Genomic DNA, 19,168 nt, shown 5'->3' on the forward strand with positions numbered 1-19,168 from the left:
AGTATTCCAAATGTGTCCGGACCAAAGTCTTATACAACTGTAACATGATCTACCAACCCTTTATATTCAATACCCTGTCTGATGAAAGAAAGCATGCCGTATGCTGCCTTGACCACAACTGACCTGCATTGCCACCTTCAGAAATAATGGACTTGAACGCCCAGATCTCTCTGTATTTCAATTTTCCCCAGGACTTTTCTGTTTACTGTATAGTTTGGTCTTGAGTTGTCTTCCAAAACACATCGTCTCGTATTTGTCCTGATTGAACTCCATCTGCCATTTGTCTGTCCAACTCTCCAGTATGTCTTTTTCTGCTGTATTTTTTGACAGTCCGCTTCACTACCTGCTCCTCCACTAATCTTAGTGTCATCAGCAAACTTGCTAATCAGGTACCCTACACCTTCCTCCAAATCATTTATGTATATCACAAACAACAATGGTCCCAGCACGGATCCCTGTGGGACATCACTGGTTGCAGGTCTCCATTTTGAGAAGCTCCATTCCACTTCTACTCTTTGTCTTGTGTTGCCCAACCAGTTCTCTATCCATCTAGCTAGAATACCCTGGACCCATGCAATGCCACTCCTTCATCAGCTTACCATGGGGAACCTTATCAATCCCTTTACTGAAGTCCATGTATATGACGTCTACATCCCTTCCCATATCAATCAACTTTGTCACCTCTTCAAATAACTCTATTAGATTTGTAAGACATGACCTTCCTTGCACAAAACCATGCTGTCTATCACTGATAAGCTGGTTTTCTTCCAAATATGTATATATCCTATCCCTTATTAGCTTCTCCAGTAGTTTCCATACTGGATGTCAAGCTCACCTGGTCTGTAATTACCTGGATTATCCCTGCTACCCTTCTTAAATAAGGGGACAACATTAGCAGTTCTCCAGTACTCTGGGACCTCCCCTGTGTTCAAAAATGCTGCAAAGATATCTGTTAAAGCACCAGCTATTTCCACTCTTGCTTCCCTCAGAAACCTGGGATAGATCCCATCTGGACCTGGGGACTTGTCTACCTTAATGCCTTTTAGAATACATAACTGTTCCTCCCTCCTTATGCAGACTACACCTAAAGTAATCAAAGATCTATCACTAACCTCAACATCCGCCACCTCCCTCTCTTTGGTGAATACCGATGAAAAGTACTCATTAAGAATCTCACCCGTTTTCTCTGACTGCCCACATATCTTTCCTCCTTTTGTCCTTGAGTGGGCCAACCCTTTCCCTAGATACCCACTTTCTCCTTATATATGAGTAAAAGGGTAATGTCCCCTTGTTTAAGAAGGGTAGCAGGGATAATCCAGGTAATTACAGACCTGTGAGCCTGACGTCTGTGGTATGGAAACTACTGGAGAAGCTACCAAGGGATAGGATATGTACGTATTTAGAAGAAAATCGGCTTATCAGTTTTCCTTAACCCTGTTTGCTAAGGATATTTTGTGATCCCTTTTAGTCCTCTTAATTCCTTGTTTCAGACTGGTCCTACTCTCAATATTCTTCCAAGGTTTTGGCTGTCTTCAGTCGCCTACACCGGATGGACGCATCCTTTTTCCTCTTAGCAAATCTCTCCATTTCACCTGTCATCCATGGTTTCCTAATCTTGCCATTTGTATTCCACATTTTCACAGGAACCTGTCTCTCCTGAACTCTAATCAACCTCTCTTTAAAAGCCTCCCACATATCGAATGTGGATTTCCCTTCAAACAGCTGCTCCCAATCTATATTCCCCACTCCTGCTGAATTTTGGTATAGTTGGCCATCCCCCAGTTTAGTACTCTTCCTTTAGGGCCACGCTCGTCTTTGTCCATGAGTATTCTAAAACTTACGGAACAGTGATCACTATTTCCAAAGTAATCCCCTACTGAAACTTAAAGAAGTGGCTATGGTCATTTCCCAACACTATCCTGGATGCTCCTTACAAATTCTGCTCCACCCAGACCTCTAAGTAAATCCCAGTCAAAGTTGGGGGAAAAATAAAATCCCCTATCATCATCACCACCATGTTGCTCCTACACCTTTCTATGATCTCTCTACATATTTTTACCTCTATCTCACGTTCGCTGTTGGGCGGCCTGTAGGACAGGCCCAATGTTGTTACCACACCCTTCCTATTTCTGAGCTTTGCCCATGTCACCTCACTGCTTGAATCGTCCATAGTGCCTTCCTTCAGCACAGCTGTGATATCTTCTTTGACCAGTAGTGCAACTCCTCCACCCCTTTACCTCCCTCCCTCTCCCATCTGAAGCATCGATATCCTGGGATATTTAGTTGCCAATCATGCCCTTCCTTCAACCAAGTCTCAGTAATAGTAATAACATCATACTCCCAGATACTAATCCAAGCCCTAAGTTTATCTGCCTTATCTACTACACTACACTTCTTGCATTAAAACAAATGCACCTCAGACTACCAGTTCCTCTGCATTCATCCTCCGCTTCCTGTCTACTCTTTCCCCTTACTCACGCTGACTTCATTCTCTAGTTCCTTACAGGCTTTAGTTACTACCTCCTTACTGTCCATTAACCACCTCATTTGGTTCCCATCCCCCTGCCACATTAGTTTAAATCCTCACCAGCAGTGTTAGCAAAAGCACCTGCAAGGACATTGGTTGCAATCCAGACCAGGATTAGACCATCCAATTTTTGTGATAGTCCCACCTCCCCAGAACCAGTCCCAATGTCCCAAAAATTTGAACCCCTCCCTCCTGCACTATCTGTCATCCTAACTATTCTGTCATTCTTACTATGACTAGCACGTGACACGGGTAGTCATACCTCGGAGGTCCTACTTTTTAACTTGTTTCCTAACTCCCTAAATTCTTCTTTTTAGCACCTCATCCCATTTTTTTACCTCTATCATTGGTGCCTACATGTACCATGACAACTGGCTGATAACCCTTCCCCTTGAGAATTTCCTGCAGTCGATCCGAGACATCCCTGACCCGTGCATCTGGGAGGCAACATATCATTTGGGAGTCTCGTTTTTCACCTTGGAACTGCCTATCTCCTCCCTTTGCAATTGAATCTCCTATGACTATTGCCCTTCTACTCTTTTTCCGTCTCTTCTGAACAGCAGAGCCTGCTACAGTGCCATGAACTTGGCTACTGCTGCCTTCTTTTGGTGAGTCGTCTCTTTTGGTCACCTATTCCTTTTCTCCCTCAGCAATTCTAATCTGCAGTGTGACCAACTCGCTACATGTGCTTATCTACAACCCCCTTTCCCCCCCCCCCCGCCCAACCTCAGCATTGAGTATGCTGCAAAATGAGTCCATCTGCAGCTACAGAGCCGTTATACGGTCTAACAAGAGCTGCAACTGGACACACTTCTTACATGTGAAGGAGCCAGGGACATCAGCTGTGTCCCTGAGCTCCCTCGTTGAGCAAGAGGAGCATAACACAGTTAACATTACTCTTCAGGATTTCTCCATCATTTGATCTTTTGCATCACCACTGATTTAGCTGACTACTTACAGATTTGAGTATGAATACTTTATAGTCCTGAGGGATCTTTCAAAGAAGTGTTTGAGATAGTTACAGATCAGCAAGTGCATTTTTTCCCCCTGTATACATTAATTGGCAGACATGAAACAAAAATGATTGCTCGGCACTTTCATTCTTCCCAGCAGCCTGTATTTTTAAATGCTTAAGGCTAAAATATAATGAACCTTTCCATTGACAACTCTGTTTTTAGTGCTGACTTGGGATGGAGCAGTGTCGGCTGTTAGCCAAGATGCTGAATATGACACAAAACAGGCAGAAGATGCAGTTGTTGATGAATGGGATGAAGAATTTGACAGGGGGAAGGTAAGAGATTATCCTGACAATTTGTCAGTAGAAAATTGAATTCCAGTATGTAAGACTATTCAGATTTCATAAAACTGCATGCACATTAAACATTGGCAATTTCTGACTTCTGTCTAATCTTTCATCTCCCTGGCAACCCCAGCCCAAAATGCATTGACTTCCCACAATTGTTCTGTCTAATCATTCCACCTGACGATCTGTTGCCTGAATTGAAGTTGACAAGTGGCTCCCAATTGCAGAAAAATAAAACTCCAATAATAGAGACAGCTGACCTTTTGCCACAGAATGATTGGGAGTGCAACAACTGCACAATCAAACTGTTGTTTCCTGCAGTTCACCTTTTCCCCATCAATTAAACACTGTAGTATCATGGAATGCTTAAAGCAAGTGCCCCAGAATTGAGCACTTCATATTTATGTCACTCATCTTATTCAGCGTGACTCTGTGCTGGAAGTTGAGAAACATTTTGCTCTTTGATTTGGGACTCTACCCTGGAGTAATTCAGAGGCACTTAGTTTGCACTCCACTGTTGAGCCTGTGTGCCTCTGAATAAATAAAGAAGGTCACAAATCAATATTCGAAACATAGAACATTACAGCACAGTACAGGCCCTTCAGCCCTCGATATTGCACCGACCTGTGGAACTAATTTGAAGCCCATCTAACCTACACTATTCCATTCTTATCTATACGCCTATCTAATGATCTTTTAAATGCCCTTAAAGTTAGCGAGTCTACTCCTGTTGCAGGCAATGCGTTCCACACCCCTACTACTCTGAGTAAAGTGGAAGTCATCTCAAATGTTGTCCATCAAGATCACTGGAGAGAGGTTTTGCTTTTGTCTGTTATTGGTACTGCCTGCAATGCTGATGTCAGCATTTTTATGTTTTCAGGTTAAAAAATTAAAGGGACTTAAAAGAGAGAGGAAAAGAAACTTCAATGCTTTCCAGAAAATGCAAAACAGAAGGAATTTTTGGTCTACTACTCATTCAGCAAAGTTTTCCAGGTTTTAAAGTAAGTATCGATGCTGCTTTACTGTGTTTTACCACATGAGAACAAAGATGAGCAATGTGACATTTTTCCATTGTTACCATCAATGATTCACATTCTGGATGTAATGAGTTAATTCAGACCAAAGCTGCTCCCCTATCTCCTCAAAGGGTGTGTCCCCACAAAATTGAGTACTCAAAATGCGCTCATTTTCCAATGCAACAAATCTCACCCCATTCTGTTTGTGAGGAGGGGGAGGCAAGGTATAAGAAAGTTTCAGCTTGAAAATTCTCAACCCTGTTTCCAAACCTGATCTTGGGAGCACCTTTCATTATATCTGCAATGTCCTCCAGCCCTCAACCTCCTGCATCCAAGCCCTCCTTCCACCAGATGCATTTGTTGGTAACGCCACCTCTAGGTGAAGCATGGAGTGACACTTGATGAAAATGTTAATCATGTCTTTCTATTCCTTCCACAAACTAATGGTGACACTTAACCTATCTAAACATATTCTTCTCCCTCCTTATCGTAGGAAACAAAAAAATTGTTGTGAATGTGCACTTTCATTAAACATCTATAAGCAACAGTATAAACAAACTTTGTTTTGAGTGTTTCTAAAAGTCTCCTTCAAACAAACATTTCTTCATCACATGCCATCATGGTGGCCAATTTTAATAGTGGTTCAAAGTTTGGGAGAAGATTTGTAGCTCGGGTGCTCGTTGTTGTGGTTCTGTTCGCCGAGCTGGGAATTTGTCTTGCAAACGTTTCGTCCCCTGTCTTGGTGACATCCTCAGTGCTTGGGAGCCTCCTGTGAAGAAGCGCTTCTGTGCTGTTTCCTCCGGCATTTATAGTGGCCTGTCTCTGCCGCTTCCGGTTGTCAGTTCGAGCTGTCCGCTGTAGTGGCCGGTATATTGGGTCGTGGTCGATGTGTTTGTTGATAGAGTCTGTGGATGAGTGCCATGCCTCTAGGAATTCCCTGGCTGTTCTCTGTTTGGCTTGCCCTATAATGGTAATGTTGTCCCAATCGAATTCATGTTGCTTGTCGTCTGTGTGTGAGGCTACTAAGGATAACTGGTCGTGTCGTTTCGTGGCTAGTTGGTGTTCGTGTATACGGATAGTTAACTGTCTTCCTGTTTGTCCGATATAGTATTTTGTGCAGTCCTTGCCTGGGATTTTGTACACTACATTAGTTTTGCTCATGCTGGGTATCGGGTCCTTCGTTCTGGTGAGTTGTTGTCTGAGCGTGGCTGTTGGTTTGTGTGCTGCTATGAGTCCTAGTGGTCGCAGTAGTCTGGCTGTCAGTTCAGAAATGCTCCTGATGTATGGTAGTGTGGCTAGTCCTTTGGGTTGCGGCATGTCCTCGTTCCATTGTCTCTCCCTTAGGCATCTGTTGATGAAATTGCGAGGGTATCCGTTTTTGGCGAATACTTTGTATAGGTGTTCCTCTTCCTCTTTTTGTAGTTGTGGTGTGCTGCAGTGTGTTGTGGCCCTTTTGAATAGTGTCCTGATGCAACTTCGTTTGTGTGTGTTGGGTGGTTGCTTTCATAGTTTAGGACTTGGTCTGTGTGTGTGGCTTTCCTGTAAACCTTTGTGGTGAATTCTCCGTTCGGTGTTCTCTGTACCATCACATCTAGGAATGGGAGTTGGTTGTCCTTTTCTTCCTCTCTAGTGAATCTGATTCCTGTGAGTGTGGCATTGATGATCTGGTGTGTGTTCTCTATTTCTGTGTTTTTAATTATTACAAAAGGTGTCATCCACATATCTGACCCAGAGTTTGGGTTGAAGTTGTGGTAAGACTGTTTGTTCTAACCTTTGCATTACTGCTTCTGCTATGAGTCCAGAGATCGGTGAGCCCATGGGTGTTCCGTTTTTTTGAAATTAACGATTTTTGGCGCGCAATTTCTTGTCTGTATTTGTGTAGTCTGTTGTGAGTGTCTGTAATCATTACCTGGATCATCCTGAATCTGTTCTGTCTGGCTGTGTCCCTGGTTTGTGGATTGTTGACTGGTGGTCTGTATCTGACACATGGTGGAAGGATTCGATTCTTTCGGCATAGTGGTCCCCAACTCCAGGGTTGGGAACATTATCTGCATTCCTTTCTTAAACCCCTTTCCTTTCTATCTCTCTATTGTCTTTAAGATGATTCCTAAAATCTGTCCCTTTGACCAAGTCTTGATGTTATCTGATGCAATGTGGTGTCATATTTTGCTTGATAATAGCTTTCAAACACCCTAATTTGTTTTGCTGTGCTGAAGGGGCTATATAAAGCCGTTGTTGCAATTTGGAAAAACAGACTTGTTTTTCACTAGAATGTAGCTTACTGCTTCCTACATAACTCTGTTTGTGACTGTGAATATATGTGGGTGACTAAGAATATACCTGTTGCATTTTTAAATTGAATAAACCACAGTAAGACAGTTGCCTAAGGGAGAACCCACATAGGAAAAGAGTGCTTTCAGCTCCAGAGTGTGGAGGTGTTGGTGTCAGACTGGGGTGGACAAAGTTTAAAAATCACACACCAGGTTATAGTCCAACAGATTTATTTGGAAGCACTAGCTTTTGGAGTGCTGCTCCTTCTTCAGGTAGCTGTGGAGCAGGATCATTAGACGTAAAATTTATAGCAAAAGATTACAGTGTCATGCAATTGAAACGATATTTTGAACAAACTTAGAATGCTCTCTTGGATTGTTCAATATATCGATTGGTATCGATAACAGTGTGACCGTCTCTTCCATCAGGGGAACATTGGACTATGTTCAACTCCCAATTATTGTATGACCAAATGTACCTTCTCTTCCTGATTCTCTCAAGTTGTTGTTTGCAAATGCCTGAATGTATCCTAGGTTCTAGGTGTTGGAGTTTTAACATTTGTGTGTCTTTTTTATTTGTATAAATATTCTCTGAAGGTTTGCTCATGTTAATCAATTTTGTCAGATAAAAATGAAAAAGGCTGTCATCAATTCTATGTGACAAATAAATAGTTCTTTTCAGATTGGTACATTTTTGAAAATGTCAGACAGTTTGTTAAATCCTAATGAAAGCTTATTTCAGTTACATAATTTCTGTATTTAAGTAATTGTGACAATAAGCAATAAATATTTTAATATCTAAATTGCATATTTATGTTGACGATTAAGTTGCAGAATAATAGATATTGCATAATGTAGTTATTTTGGGATAGTTAAAGGAAAATGTTTAGAATGTTAAAAAAAGTTTCAAAGTAACACAAATTAGTAATGTCTTTATGTACTTAATATCTTTGCTTACTTTTGCAGAGGAACACAGAGTTCAGTTAGTTGAACATGTCCACAGGCAGAAGCAATGCAAAGAACTTTTAAGCGATGCAGACCTACGTTCAGTGTCTTTGTTATTGGTTTGAACAATAAGACTGATGCTGAAGCAATTTGTGGTGGCCAGCAACCCATACTAAGATGTCTGGAGGAGAGGTTCAATGGTTGCAGTGTGAGACTAAACCAGCCATGAACTGAGGATCTGCAATCGAGTATGGATTACATTTCTAGAATTCTTTGAAACTCATCGCGTCCAAAGCAAAAACTTGATTCAGAAGTCCATCGAAATGCAGTATGTTAGATTGTTTCTGGTTTATGTGACAAAATGCAAAATTGCATTGCCAATTTATTAATTTTCTCTTGCCCTTGGAGGAATGAAAACGGAAGTCCTAAATTGCACGGTAGCAGCTAGTCATGATGTTCAGTTGCATTACTCATGTTGTGTGCATTTTGACCAATTGGTCATGGGAAAAATGTCCCATTTTATTATAGATACATTCAGATTCAACTGATGATCAAACATAAGAAGTAACAAGCTAAATCCCTGCATTGTGGAAGTTCTGCACTGTTATCTGCTTCTATTAACTGGCTATTTTATAACTGTTTATTTGAAAATATAGTTTTATATACAGCACAAGATTCAAGCGTTTCCATCATTTATATTGAATTGTGTCAACGTTTACCTAACCTCATTTAGCTAAATGTTTCCTCTGTAGCTCCCACTTTTCCTTTTTGTTTTGCCTTGCATCTCTTCTGCTGAATCGATTTTAAGTAAAAAATATATTTTCCCTCTTTGTTTTGCATTGCATGCCATTTCCAAGCAATTAAAGATGATTAGCCTGCTCTCTTCAACCCCCTTCCCCGCCCCCACCCCAGGTGTCCCAGTTCACAATTTAGTTTCTTATTTGATTAGTCTGCAGTTTCACTTTATTTAATGTATCAGGTATTGAATCTGCTTGACAGTTCGTAAAATAAGTGCCTATAAAATGGATATCATTTGGTTGACCTTTAGAGAACAGTAAGGAATTCGCTGTGATTAACATGCAGCATTTTGAGTTTGCTGAAATGACACTTGAAAATGCTAAGCATTAATTTCCTTTTGCGCAATATTAAGAAAGAAATAATCTGTTAGGTGTCAAAACAGTGTTCTCTCTGTTTCCAGGAAACTTGTTAGAATAAGGTTCTGAATGTCAAGATTAGTTGCTTAGAAAATCAACTTTTCCAGTGTTATATTCTTGCTATTGGGGGTAATGGACACCTCCAAATGTTTAGTTCTCAACCTGTGTATGAGGATAGTTTCAATTCCATTTAATCATACTTCTCCAGTGTGTATATTCATTACTAAAGGTACTTGCTACTTTTCCCAGCAGAGTACTTTTAACTGAAACTGTGTAGAATTGGTACTCTGAGTAGAAACCAGACACTGGGAACAGTCAGTACACATTAAAATGTAACTGTATATGTTGATCAATGATTTAGTGAGAATGTACAGAATCTGCTGCTTTACAGGGCTTCAATTTAGGGTTCGGCTTCCCTTTGCTTCAAATCTTCAGCTCTTTAAACCAAGACTCATTACCTTTCATGAAATAACAATTTCCTGTAAAATACCTGTGTTTAGGTGCTTTAGGATATTAGAAGAAAGAAATTATCATTATACTGATGTGAAATATGTTAATATTTAAAAAAAGGTGGAGTTAGAATTTAACAATACTTTCCTGTGGAAAAGTGTATTTTCTAATGTTTAACTTATCAAGAGTTTACGTTTTGTTTGTTAAAAAAAATGTATTTTAAGAAGTTACAGATCGAAGTGCCACCTAAGTTCATATCTTGTTTAAACTGTATTGAAAGGATTTAAATGTGTTTTCAGAATTCTGAGCAAGTAAAGGTAATCTGCTAGTGTTAATATTTGAGCAACATAATTGAATTTGGTTCAATGGAATGTTATTTAGGTTTCCAGTATCAACTGAAATGACTTGTTAAAATCAAATTTATGCGGTTAACTGGTTAGTTTTTTTTTTGCAAAGAAGACATTTAAGGCTACAAAGTTATTATTGAACTTTACTGACATCAGGCTGAACTCAATTACAATTCTGAGGCATATCATTTTGGAGGTAAAAGCAATGTCTGCTAACTTGAATGTATTTTGCTTTCTATGTTTCTGTAACATAATTTTGTATTAATTTGCATAGCACTCAATGGTAAACATATGCCTCCATTGAGCTAAAATTCCAAAAGAAACATTTCATGGTTAAATCAGATATACATATTGCTTCAAATAAATTTCAGTTAGGAGTCCAACCAGTGTTTCAGTGTTCAGATTTGTGCTTTTCGCAGTAATTGCTCTATTAAAAATATACTTCAATGTTAACTGTTAGACTCTCAATAGAAATAGCAAATGGAGTTATTGAAACTGAAGCACAGCAGCATCTGTATGTATGTAAACCAGTTTTTTAGTTTGCCTTTTACCCATGGCCTTGCATCGATATTTATTCTTGTTAAAAGCCATGAATGGTCGAGTTTACATCAGAAGTGAAATTATCTGTTTTGGTTGAGAATATTATATTTTAAAAAAAATTCATTGTCTATTTTTCATCTGCAGGCCAGGCTTTTTCATTTTATAGAGTAACGGTTGCATATCAATTAATTATTAGTATTAATTTTGAGTTATAAGGTTTGGTCACCAGTCTATCATTACTAACTACGTAAAGTGGTTCACTATGCTGGATGCTGAAAGTTGCTATGTTGAAGTTCAAAAATTTAGTCGTGGTTCCTGCGGTTTTATGTTTGGATGCCGCTGCTTCTAAAGGTTTTTCTTTCTTTGTGTGAATCAGTGAGCATTCCAGTGTTGTGACCTGACTAAAGCAGTCAGTTTTGGGTGAATGAAAGATTAATTAGTGGGTTAATAAGACTATTATTCATTTGTAATTTTGTTCTGATAAGTTTGCTTTTGTGTACATTCATCTAAATGTTAAGCTGAAAATCACTGTGTAAATTGGCACTAGGACCAGAAATTAGTTTTGAAATATTGTCTAAAGTAATAAGATGGACTGAAGCTGTTTTGCATGGGTCAGTTTTGTTTCCCTTTCCCTTTCCCTTTTGAAAATTATTTTTATATTTACAGGACTGAAATGTTTTTATTTGACAATTATTTATTATGTTAAAATGTAGAAGCAGTTAAACTGGTGGGTGAGGAGAGTTTATGATCTGTTATTCAAGACTTTGAGAGTGCTCATGAATAGCCAGAATCACAGAAAAAGGCCATTCAGTCCATTGCATCTCTATTACTCTCCAAATTAGAAACATGACTTGGTGCCATTCTTCTGCCTTTTCCGCATATGTTTAAATATTTTCTGTTCATCTAATGCCCTCTTCAATGCCTCAGTAGAACTTGCCTCCACTACACTTTGCATCCCAAACCTGAACCATTTTTTTTTATCCCATCATATTTGCTTCTTTTCTAAATTTACTTTCTGTGCTTTGTCATTCCCTATCCTTTTATGAGTGGGAGCAATCTCTGTATCTCTTCTAAACAGCCCACTCATGATTTTTAAACCTGCCACCTATCTTCATTGCTGTTGTTGCTGTAAGGGAAGCAGTGACAACCTCTCCAATGTATCCTCAAAACTCAGTTTTTCATCCTGAAAATAATTTTTGTAAATCTCGTGTGCAATCTCCCTCTTCAATGCCTTCACATTCTCCTTATAGTTTTGCACCCAGAATTGTAATCCAAGCAAGACCGAATCGAGGGTTGTCACAACTTCCAGGATTACCTCCTTGCTTTTTTTCAATTAATAAAACCCAGGGTACTACGTACTTCATTAATTGTTCACCCTACCTGTCCTGCCTCCTTCAATGCTCTGTGTGCACACATACCCAGATCCCTCTGCTCCTGCATTCCTTTAGATTTGGGCCCTTTTTGTTTTATATTGCTATCCATATTCTTTTTAATAAAATGCATCTCCTCACCTTCTCTGCAATGAATTTCAGCTGACATTATCTGTCCAGCTTATCAAAATTGTTTTGAAGCTTTGTCAACCTCAGTTTGGTACAGCATTCCCATGAATCCTATTCCCCAACATTATTTCCCCCTTGCCCCGAAAGTTTGCCTCCCTGAAATGTTCATTTGGTTTGCCATTTGAAAACATTGTTGATCTATGCTTTACACCAAAGTCATAGGTGGCAAGTTTCAGATCATTGCTATCTGCTTTGTTTAAAAAGATTTCTTCTTCAGTGTGGTTTGTCTCCATTATTTCGAATGCCTCTATACCTCTTGCACTTCCTTTGCTTCAACAGACCAAACCTATTTTCTCCAATCTCATCTTGTAGCTAAAAATTCTTCATCCTTGGAACCATTCAAGCAAATCTCCTCTTAAGTGACAACACACACTTGCAAAGTATGGTGACCAGAAATGGGTATTAATCTCCTAGTTGTGACCTATAATCAAAGCTTTATAAAGGTTTAGGATAACTTCTCTGCTTTTATGTAAGATACCACTGTTTATGAATTTCTAGATCCCATCTGCTTTGCTGATGACACTCCTGCCACCTTCAGGCATGTCCCCTGTTCCTCCCCTCCCCAGGGTTCAGCAATGTAATCATTTGGTTATGAATAGCGTAGCTCGAATACTCATGTGCATCCCTGTTTAACCAGTCTTAATGTTCAAGTCAACTATTTAAATGCTTCTTGCACAGAGCTGCCAAAGTTGGAGAATAGAAGTTGGACTATGTACTCCAGAGATTAAGTAGAGAGCTTTTGTACTTGTTTGTAACTTTCTGCCTTCTGCTGCTACCCCCTCCCACCTTACCAAACAGCCCAACACAAATTAAAAGCCAAGTGTGGAACAAACTCAGCAATTTGGAAGAAAAACTATGGACCTGAAATATTAACTCTGTTTCTCTATCCACAATGCTGCCAGATCTGTTGAATTACTTCTGCACTTTGTTTTTATTTCAGAATTCCCCCATCTGCAGTAGTTTACAGGTTCAACATGAACTAACTTTTTTTTTCAAATTTGTTTAGCATCAGTAACAGTGGTTTGTATTGACTGTGTCATATACATCATAGAAATAGACCATCTGTAGTATTTGTTTCAGATAAACTAAAATAACCTTGTATGGACTGTCCCATTCTTGATTCACTCAGTGCAATATTGCTTTTATGCTGAGAGTTTCTGTGCTTCAACTTGAAGCAGACAAAACTGAATTGGATGTTGTGTACATTACTGGTTAAATGTTCTTTCTGTTTCAGTAACCAAATAGCTAAGTTACAATTGTGCTTTCCTAAAATTGAATGTGTAGTGCAAAATTTAAATGTCATATCCCTTAAATGAAGGGGCTCCAAATGGAAGAGTGAGAACAATAAACAACCCAGTTCCCTTCCAAAAAATAACTTAGGTCAAGATAAAGATCTATTTTTACAGATAGACATTAATATCTCATTTATAAAATCAAGTTTAGGCATAGTGTTACCAAGTTTTAATTTGTAGTTTCATTATGCTTTGTTATCAAGCACTCCTGAAGATGCATGTGATTTCTATTGCCACTAAGATTTCCACCACATAGGTCTCATATTGGTAAATAAATCAATGAACTGTTTTAAACTGTGTTCCCACTGTCCCCAAACCTGTTCTGCTCACTGTTGAATGTTGAAATGACAAAGGGTTGCGAGCATAGTACAAAGTTAAAGAAAGCAGAATTGTTTTCTAGACCAATTAATTTTAATCCTTTTGTACAGAAATTATTTATCACTGGAATGTAATGTCCAATATTGAATATCCATCATCATAAAATATTTATTAAAATGTTGCCGATCTTCTGACCTGAAAGAGATCTATTTCTTTATAAAGTACCAAGTTGCAACTTTAGTTTTTGGTGTTCGATTCTGGACTGTATAGAAAATGCTGATCTAATGCCAGAATTAGTATTGGATATCCTGTGCTTCCAATAAGCTTTAAAGCTAAAAAGTGTAATGATCTCCTTTTAATGTATTTCTATGTTGTTGCCATGGTTTCCGTTGCGTCTGACCCAGTCTGAAAGCTGTTTGGATTGGCAGCTGTTAGTTATCAGTAGTTAGTTTAAAAAACTATACTTAAACTGTATATGGGTCAAATTATTGACTAATATCAATGCAGTTAATGTAGGCCACTGTTTCAGCATTTCAGGCTCTGATCATATGTCTGTTACTGTGAATTATCTGCAATATATATCTACTTTGGTATTCTGATTTTCCTTGTAATCTTGATGGTTTTGAACACTTTATTGTCTGAAGATTTCTCCTTCTGATTGTGTTTAGTCTTGACATTGTGTTTTTTGCCTTTTTATTGATAAATTGTCTCCTGAAAATGCGTGCAATAATGTTGTCTCTGTTGTGACATGGATAAAATATATGCACATTTACATCGATTTCCTGTGTTTTCATCACTTTTTAAAATTAAATGTTAAACCATTTGTTATGGTAATTGCATGCTCTATCCCCAACATCCTCATTGTTTTCATAATGACTTTGAAACAGCGACACAACTTTTGGTAGTATGCGACAATTTTGATCCATAGACCTTTTGGAGAATGAACCAAAATGCATAGTCTCAAAGGGGAATGTAGTCACTATTTGAAAAATGACTAAGTAAAACTAATACATTTTTACCTTTCCGTTGAGTTTGAATTAAAATTTAATTCTTTAAAATTTGGCTCCATACACTGTTCATTGAAAAGATTTTTAAATGTTAGAAAATAAATGGTTTTAACTGAGGCTAAAACTTTAAGCACTCAATATTCGGCTGTTAGTTCACCTGTAGATCTATCCGTTACAACAATGGCACAGTATAATTTATCAAGTACAGTCTGTGTACAAAATTATTAGCTTTACTTTTTTTTAGTGGCCACCTTAAGAATTAGCAAACCTGTGATAGACATGACGAAAGAGACAGTGTACCAGCAACCTTAAGCAGGCATTTTACAAAGCAACATTTTCTTGCCTTATTTTTCACTCAATACTTAAAATATGGTTAGATTGGTGGAACAAGATGTGGAAAATGATGCCCTAACAGTATTCCTGAGCAGTGCTGATATTTGTCCTGCTAAATTCTCTGGGTGGACTCAGTCACTTACAAGTTTTACTGGAGAGAAGGAAGCTTTCTTAAAACTGTCACACTTTTTAAATTTCTGATCTCCAATGCATAAGAGAGGGTTCATCTTTGTCTGTTGCGTACCCATTGATTCTTGTATTGCAGATCTCTTAAACAATCTTGTGATCTACTGGAGCTCTGCTATTTGGATTCAAGAGCAGGTAAAGAATGGGCAATAGATCCTGGTCTTGTTAGCAATGAACAAATCAATGTGATTGATTTCAAAACTTCACGTTGCTCTTATGAATATCATGTTATGGGTAAGTTATTGAATATATGCAAGTTTGCAATTTTCGCTACAATTCTGATGGTTTTTATGAATGAGTGAACTTTAAATCAGAAAGAAATTTCTTTGCGATAAACTGTTTGACCTCTGCAGTTTGGATTATAATTCTGCAAAGGAGATTTTCTGGTCCAGCAAATATGCCCATTGTTTAATATGCTTTTTTAAGTGTTGTATCAATATTCAAGATGGTGCTGCAAAGTTGATTGAAGATGCATTGTTTTGGAGCACTTAAGAATTAACAAACAAAAACCACAAAAGAGGAATCTGAGGTACATTGGAAACCAATAAGTTTGAGTTGTGATGGAAAGCTAACAAGTGGAGTTCCGCAGGGATCAGTTCTGGGTCCTCTGCTGTTTGTAATTTTTATTAATGACTTAGATGAGGGAGTCGAAGGGTGGGTCAGTAAATTTGCAGATGATACAAAGATAGGTGGAGTTGTGGACAGTGAGGAGGGCATTTGTCGTTTGCAAAGGGACTTAGATATGATGCAGAGCTGGGCTGACGAGTGGCAGATGGAGTTCAACCCTGCCAAGTGTGAGGTTGTCCATTTTGGAAGAACAAATAAGAATGCGGAATACAGGGTTAATGGTAGGGTTCTTAGTCAGGTGGTGGAACAGAGGGATCTTGGGGTCTATGTACATAGATCTTTGAAGGTTGCCACTCAGGTGGATAGAGTTTGTAAGAAGGCCTATGGAGTATTATCGTTCATTAGCAGAGTGATTGAATTCAAGAGTCGTGAAGTGATGTTGCAGCTGTACAGGACTTTGGTTAGGCCACAGTTGGAGTACTGTGTGCAGTTCTGGTCGCCTCACTTTAGGAAAGATGTGGAAGCTTTGGAGAGGGTGCAGAGAAGATTTACCAGGATGTTGCCTGGAATGGAGAGTAGGTAGTACCATAAGACATAGGAGTGGAAGTAAGGCCATTCGGCCCATCGAGTCCACTCCGCCATTCAATCATGGCTGATGCGCATTTCAGCTCCACTTGCCAGCGTTCTCCCCGTAGCCCTTAGGTTCTTGTTGTCTAGAGGAATTATCAATCTCGGCCTTGAAGACATTTAGCGTCCCAGCTTCCACTGCACTCCGTGGCAATGAATTCCACAGGCCCACCACTCTCTGGCTGAAGAAATGTCTCCGCATTTCCGTTCTGAAATGACCCCCTCTAATTCTAAGGCTGTGTCCACGGGTCCTAGTCTCCTCGCCTAACAGAAACAATTTTCTAGCATCCACCTTTTCAAAGCCATGTATTATTTTGTACGTCTCTATTAGATCTCCCCTTAATCTTCTAAACTCCAACGAATACAATCCCAGTATCCTCAGCCGTTCCTCATATGCTAGACCTGTCATTCCAGGGATCATCCGTGTGAATCTCCGCTGGACACGTTCCAGTGCCAGTATGTCCTTCCTGAGGTGTGGGGACCAAAACTGGACACAGTACTCCAAATGGGGCCTAACCAGAGCTTTATAAAGTCTTAGTAGTACATCTCTGCTTTTATATTCTAACCCTCTTGAGATAAGAGACAACATTGCATTCGCTTTCTTAATCACAGACTCAACCTGCATGTTTACCTTTAGTGAATCCTCGACTAGCACTCCCAGATCCCTTTGTGCTTTGGCTTTATTAAGTTTCTCACCATTTAGAAAGTAGTCCATGCTTTTATTCTTTTTGCCAAAGTGCAAGACCTCGCACTTGCTCACGTTAAATTCCATCAGCCATTTCCTGGACCACTCTCCCAACCTGTCTAGATCCTTCTGTAGCCTCCCCACTTCCTCAGTACTACCTGCCTGTCCACCTAACTTCGTATCATCGGCAAACTTCGCTAGAATGCCCCCGGTTCCCTCATCCAAATCATTAATATATAATGCGAACAGCTGTGGCCCCAGCACCGAACCCTGCGGGACACCGCTCGTCACCGGCTGCCATTCTGAAAAAGAACCTTTTATCCCAACTCTCTGCCTTCTGTTAGATAGCCAATCCTCAATCCATCCCAGCAGCTCACCTCGAACACCATGGGCCCTCACCTTGCTCAGCAGCCTCCCATGTGGCACCTTATCAAAGGCCTTTTGAAAGTCCAGATAGACCACATCCACTGGGTTTCCCTGGTCTAACCTACTTGTTACCTCTTCAAAAAGTTCCAACAGGTTTGTCAGGCATGACCTCCCTTTACTAAATCCATGTTGACTTGTTCTAATCAGACTCTGCTCTTCCAAGAATTTAGAAACCTCATCCTTAATAATGGATTCTAGAATTTTACCAACAACCGAGGTTAAGCTGATTGGCCTATAATTTTCCATCTTTTGCCTTGATCCTTTCTTGAACAAGGGGGTTACTACAGCCATCTTCCAATCATCCGGGACCTTTCCTGACTCCAGTGACTCTTGAAAGATCTCAACCAATGCCTCTGCTATTTCCTCAGCAACCTCTCTCAGAACTCTAGGGTGTATCCCATCGGGGCCAGGAGATTTATCAATTTTAAGACTTTTTAACTTTTCTAGCACTATCTCTTTCATAATGGCAACCATACTCAACTCAGCCCCGTGACACCCTTTAATTTTTGGGATATTACTCATGTCTTCCACTGTGAAAACTGACGCAAAGTACTTGTTAAGTTCTCCTGCTATCCTGTACGAGGATAGGTTGAGAGTTCTCGGCCTTTTCTCGTTGGAACGGCGAAGGATGAGGGGTGACTTGATAGAGGTTTATAAGATGATCAGAGGAATAGATAGAGTAGACAGTCAGAAACTTTTTCCCCGGGTACAACAGAGTGTTACAAGGGGACATAAATTTAAGGTGAAGGGTGGAAGGTGTAGGGGAGATGTCAGGGGTGGGTTCTTTACCCAGAGAGTGGTGGGGGCATGGAATGCGCTGCCCGTGGGAGTGGTAGAGTCAGAATCATTGGCGACCTTTTAAGCGGCATTTGGATAGGTACATGGATGGGTGCTTAATCTAGGTTAGAAGTTCGGCACAACATCGTGGGCCGAAGGGCCTGTTCTGTGCTGTATTGTTCTATGTTCTAAAACAACATTTGACTCAGTGGAGTTCACAAGACGTCAGTGTTTAGGACCCTAGCTCTCCCTGATGTGTCTTCATGAGCTAAACCTTTGTATACATTGCACAAATTAAAAATTTGTAAATGATCTGAAGATGTGTGAACAACGAGGGCAATGGTGCAGGATTTCAAAAGGGCGTATTCGATAGTAGGTGGACAAGCACTGGATGAAATTTAGAGACATAAGACATGATTCATTTTGGTAGGAAAAGTAAGAGGAAGTAATATAAAAGGAAAGATACTCTCTCTTTAGAATTGTAACAGCAAAGGGACCTTGGTATATACGTGCACCAATTTCTGTTTTTCAGCGATGTAACAACCTAGACTTTTGTTAATAAAGATACAAAGTGCAATAGCAAAGAGGTTATGCTGAACCTCTTATAGAACATCAGTTTAGCCTTACCTGGTGTATCATGCCACACTTCTCGAATGGTTGCCATCCTTTTTGAAGGTATGTAAAACAATTTGAGATAATAGTATGTAAAATTCAGAACTGTTACCCATGCAGATAAGATGGAGGTGTGATTTGAAAGAGGTATTCAAAATCATGAGGGGTCTGGAGCGAGTTAATAAGGAACAGATTCCCATTGGGAGTAGGAAACGAGGACAGAAGTT

General features: G+C 39.6%; 1 protein-coding gene across 2 annotated transcripts in view; it reads left to right on the forward strand.

The window, feature by feature from the left end:
- The window catches only part of usp36 (ubiquitin specific peptidase 36), a 76,353-nt gene extending 61,854 nt beyond the window's left edge, over window positions 1-14,499 (forward strand). For both annotated transcript variants that reach the window (XM_072558713.1, XM_072558712.1), the window contains exons 19-21: window positions 3,706-3,818; window positions 4,711-4,831; window positions 8,083-14,499. In XM_072558713.1, the coding sequence (XP_072414814.1) occupies window positions 3,706-3,818; window positions 4,711-4,830 (233 nt within the window). In that variant the 3' untranslated portion in view covers window position 4,831; window positions 8,083-14,499. The remainder of the gene's footprint in view (window positions 1-3,705; window positions 3,819-4,710; window positions 4,832-8,082) is intronic.
- Window positions 14,500-19,168: the final 4,669 nt, after the last annotated feature.

This window comes from Chiloscyllium punctatum, chromosome 39 (genome assembly GCF_047496795.1).
Source record: "Chiloscyllium punctatum isolate Juve2018m chromosome 39, sChiPun1.3, whole genome shotgun sequence".
NCBI classification, from domain to species: Eukaryota; Metazoa; Chordata; class Chondrichthyes; order Orectolobiformes; family Hemiscylliidae; genus Chiloscyllium; species Chiloscyllium punctatum.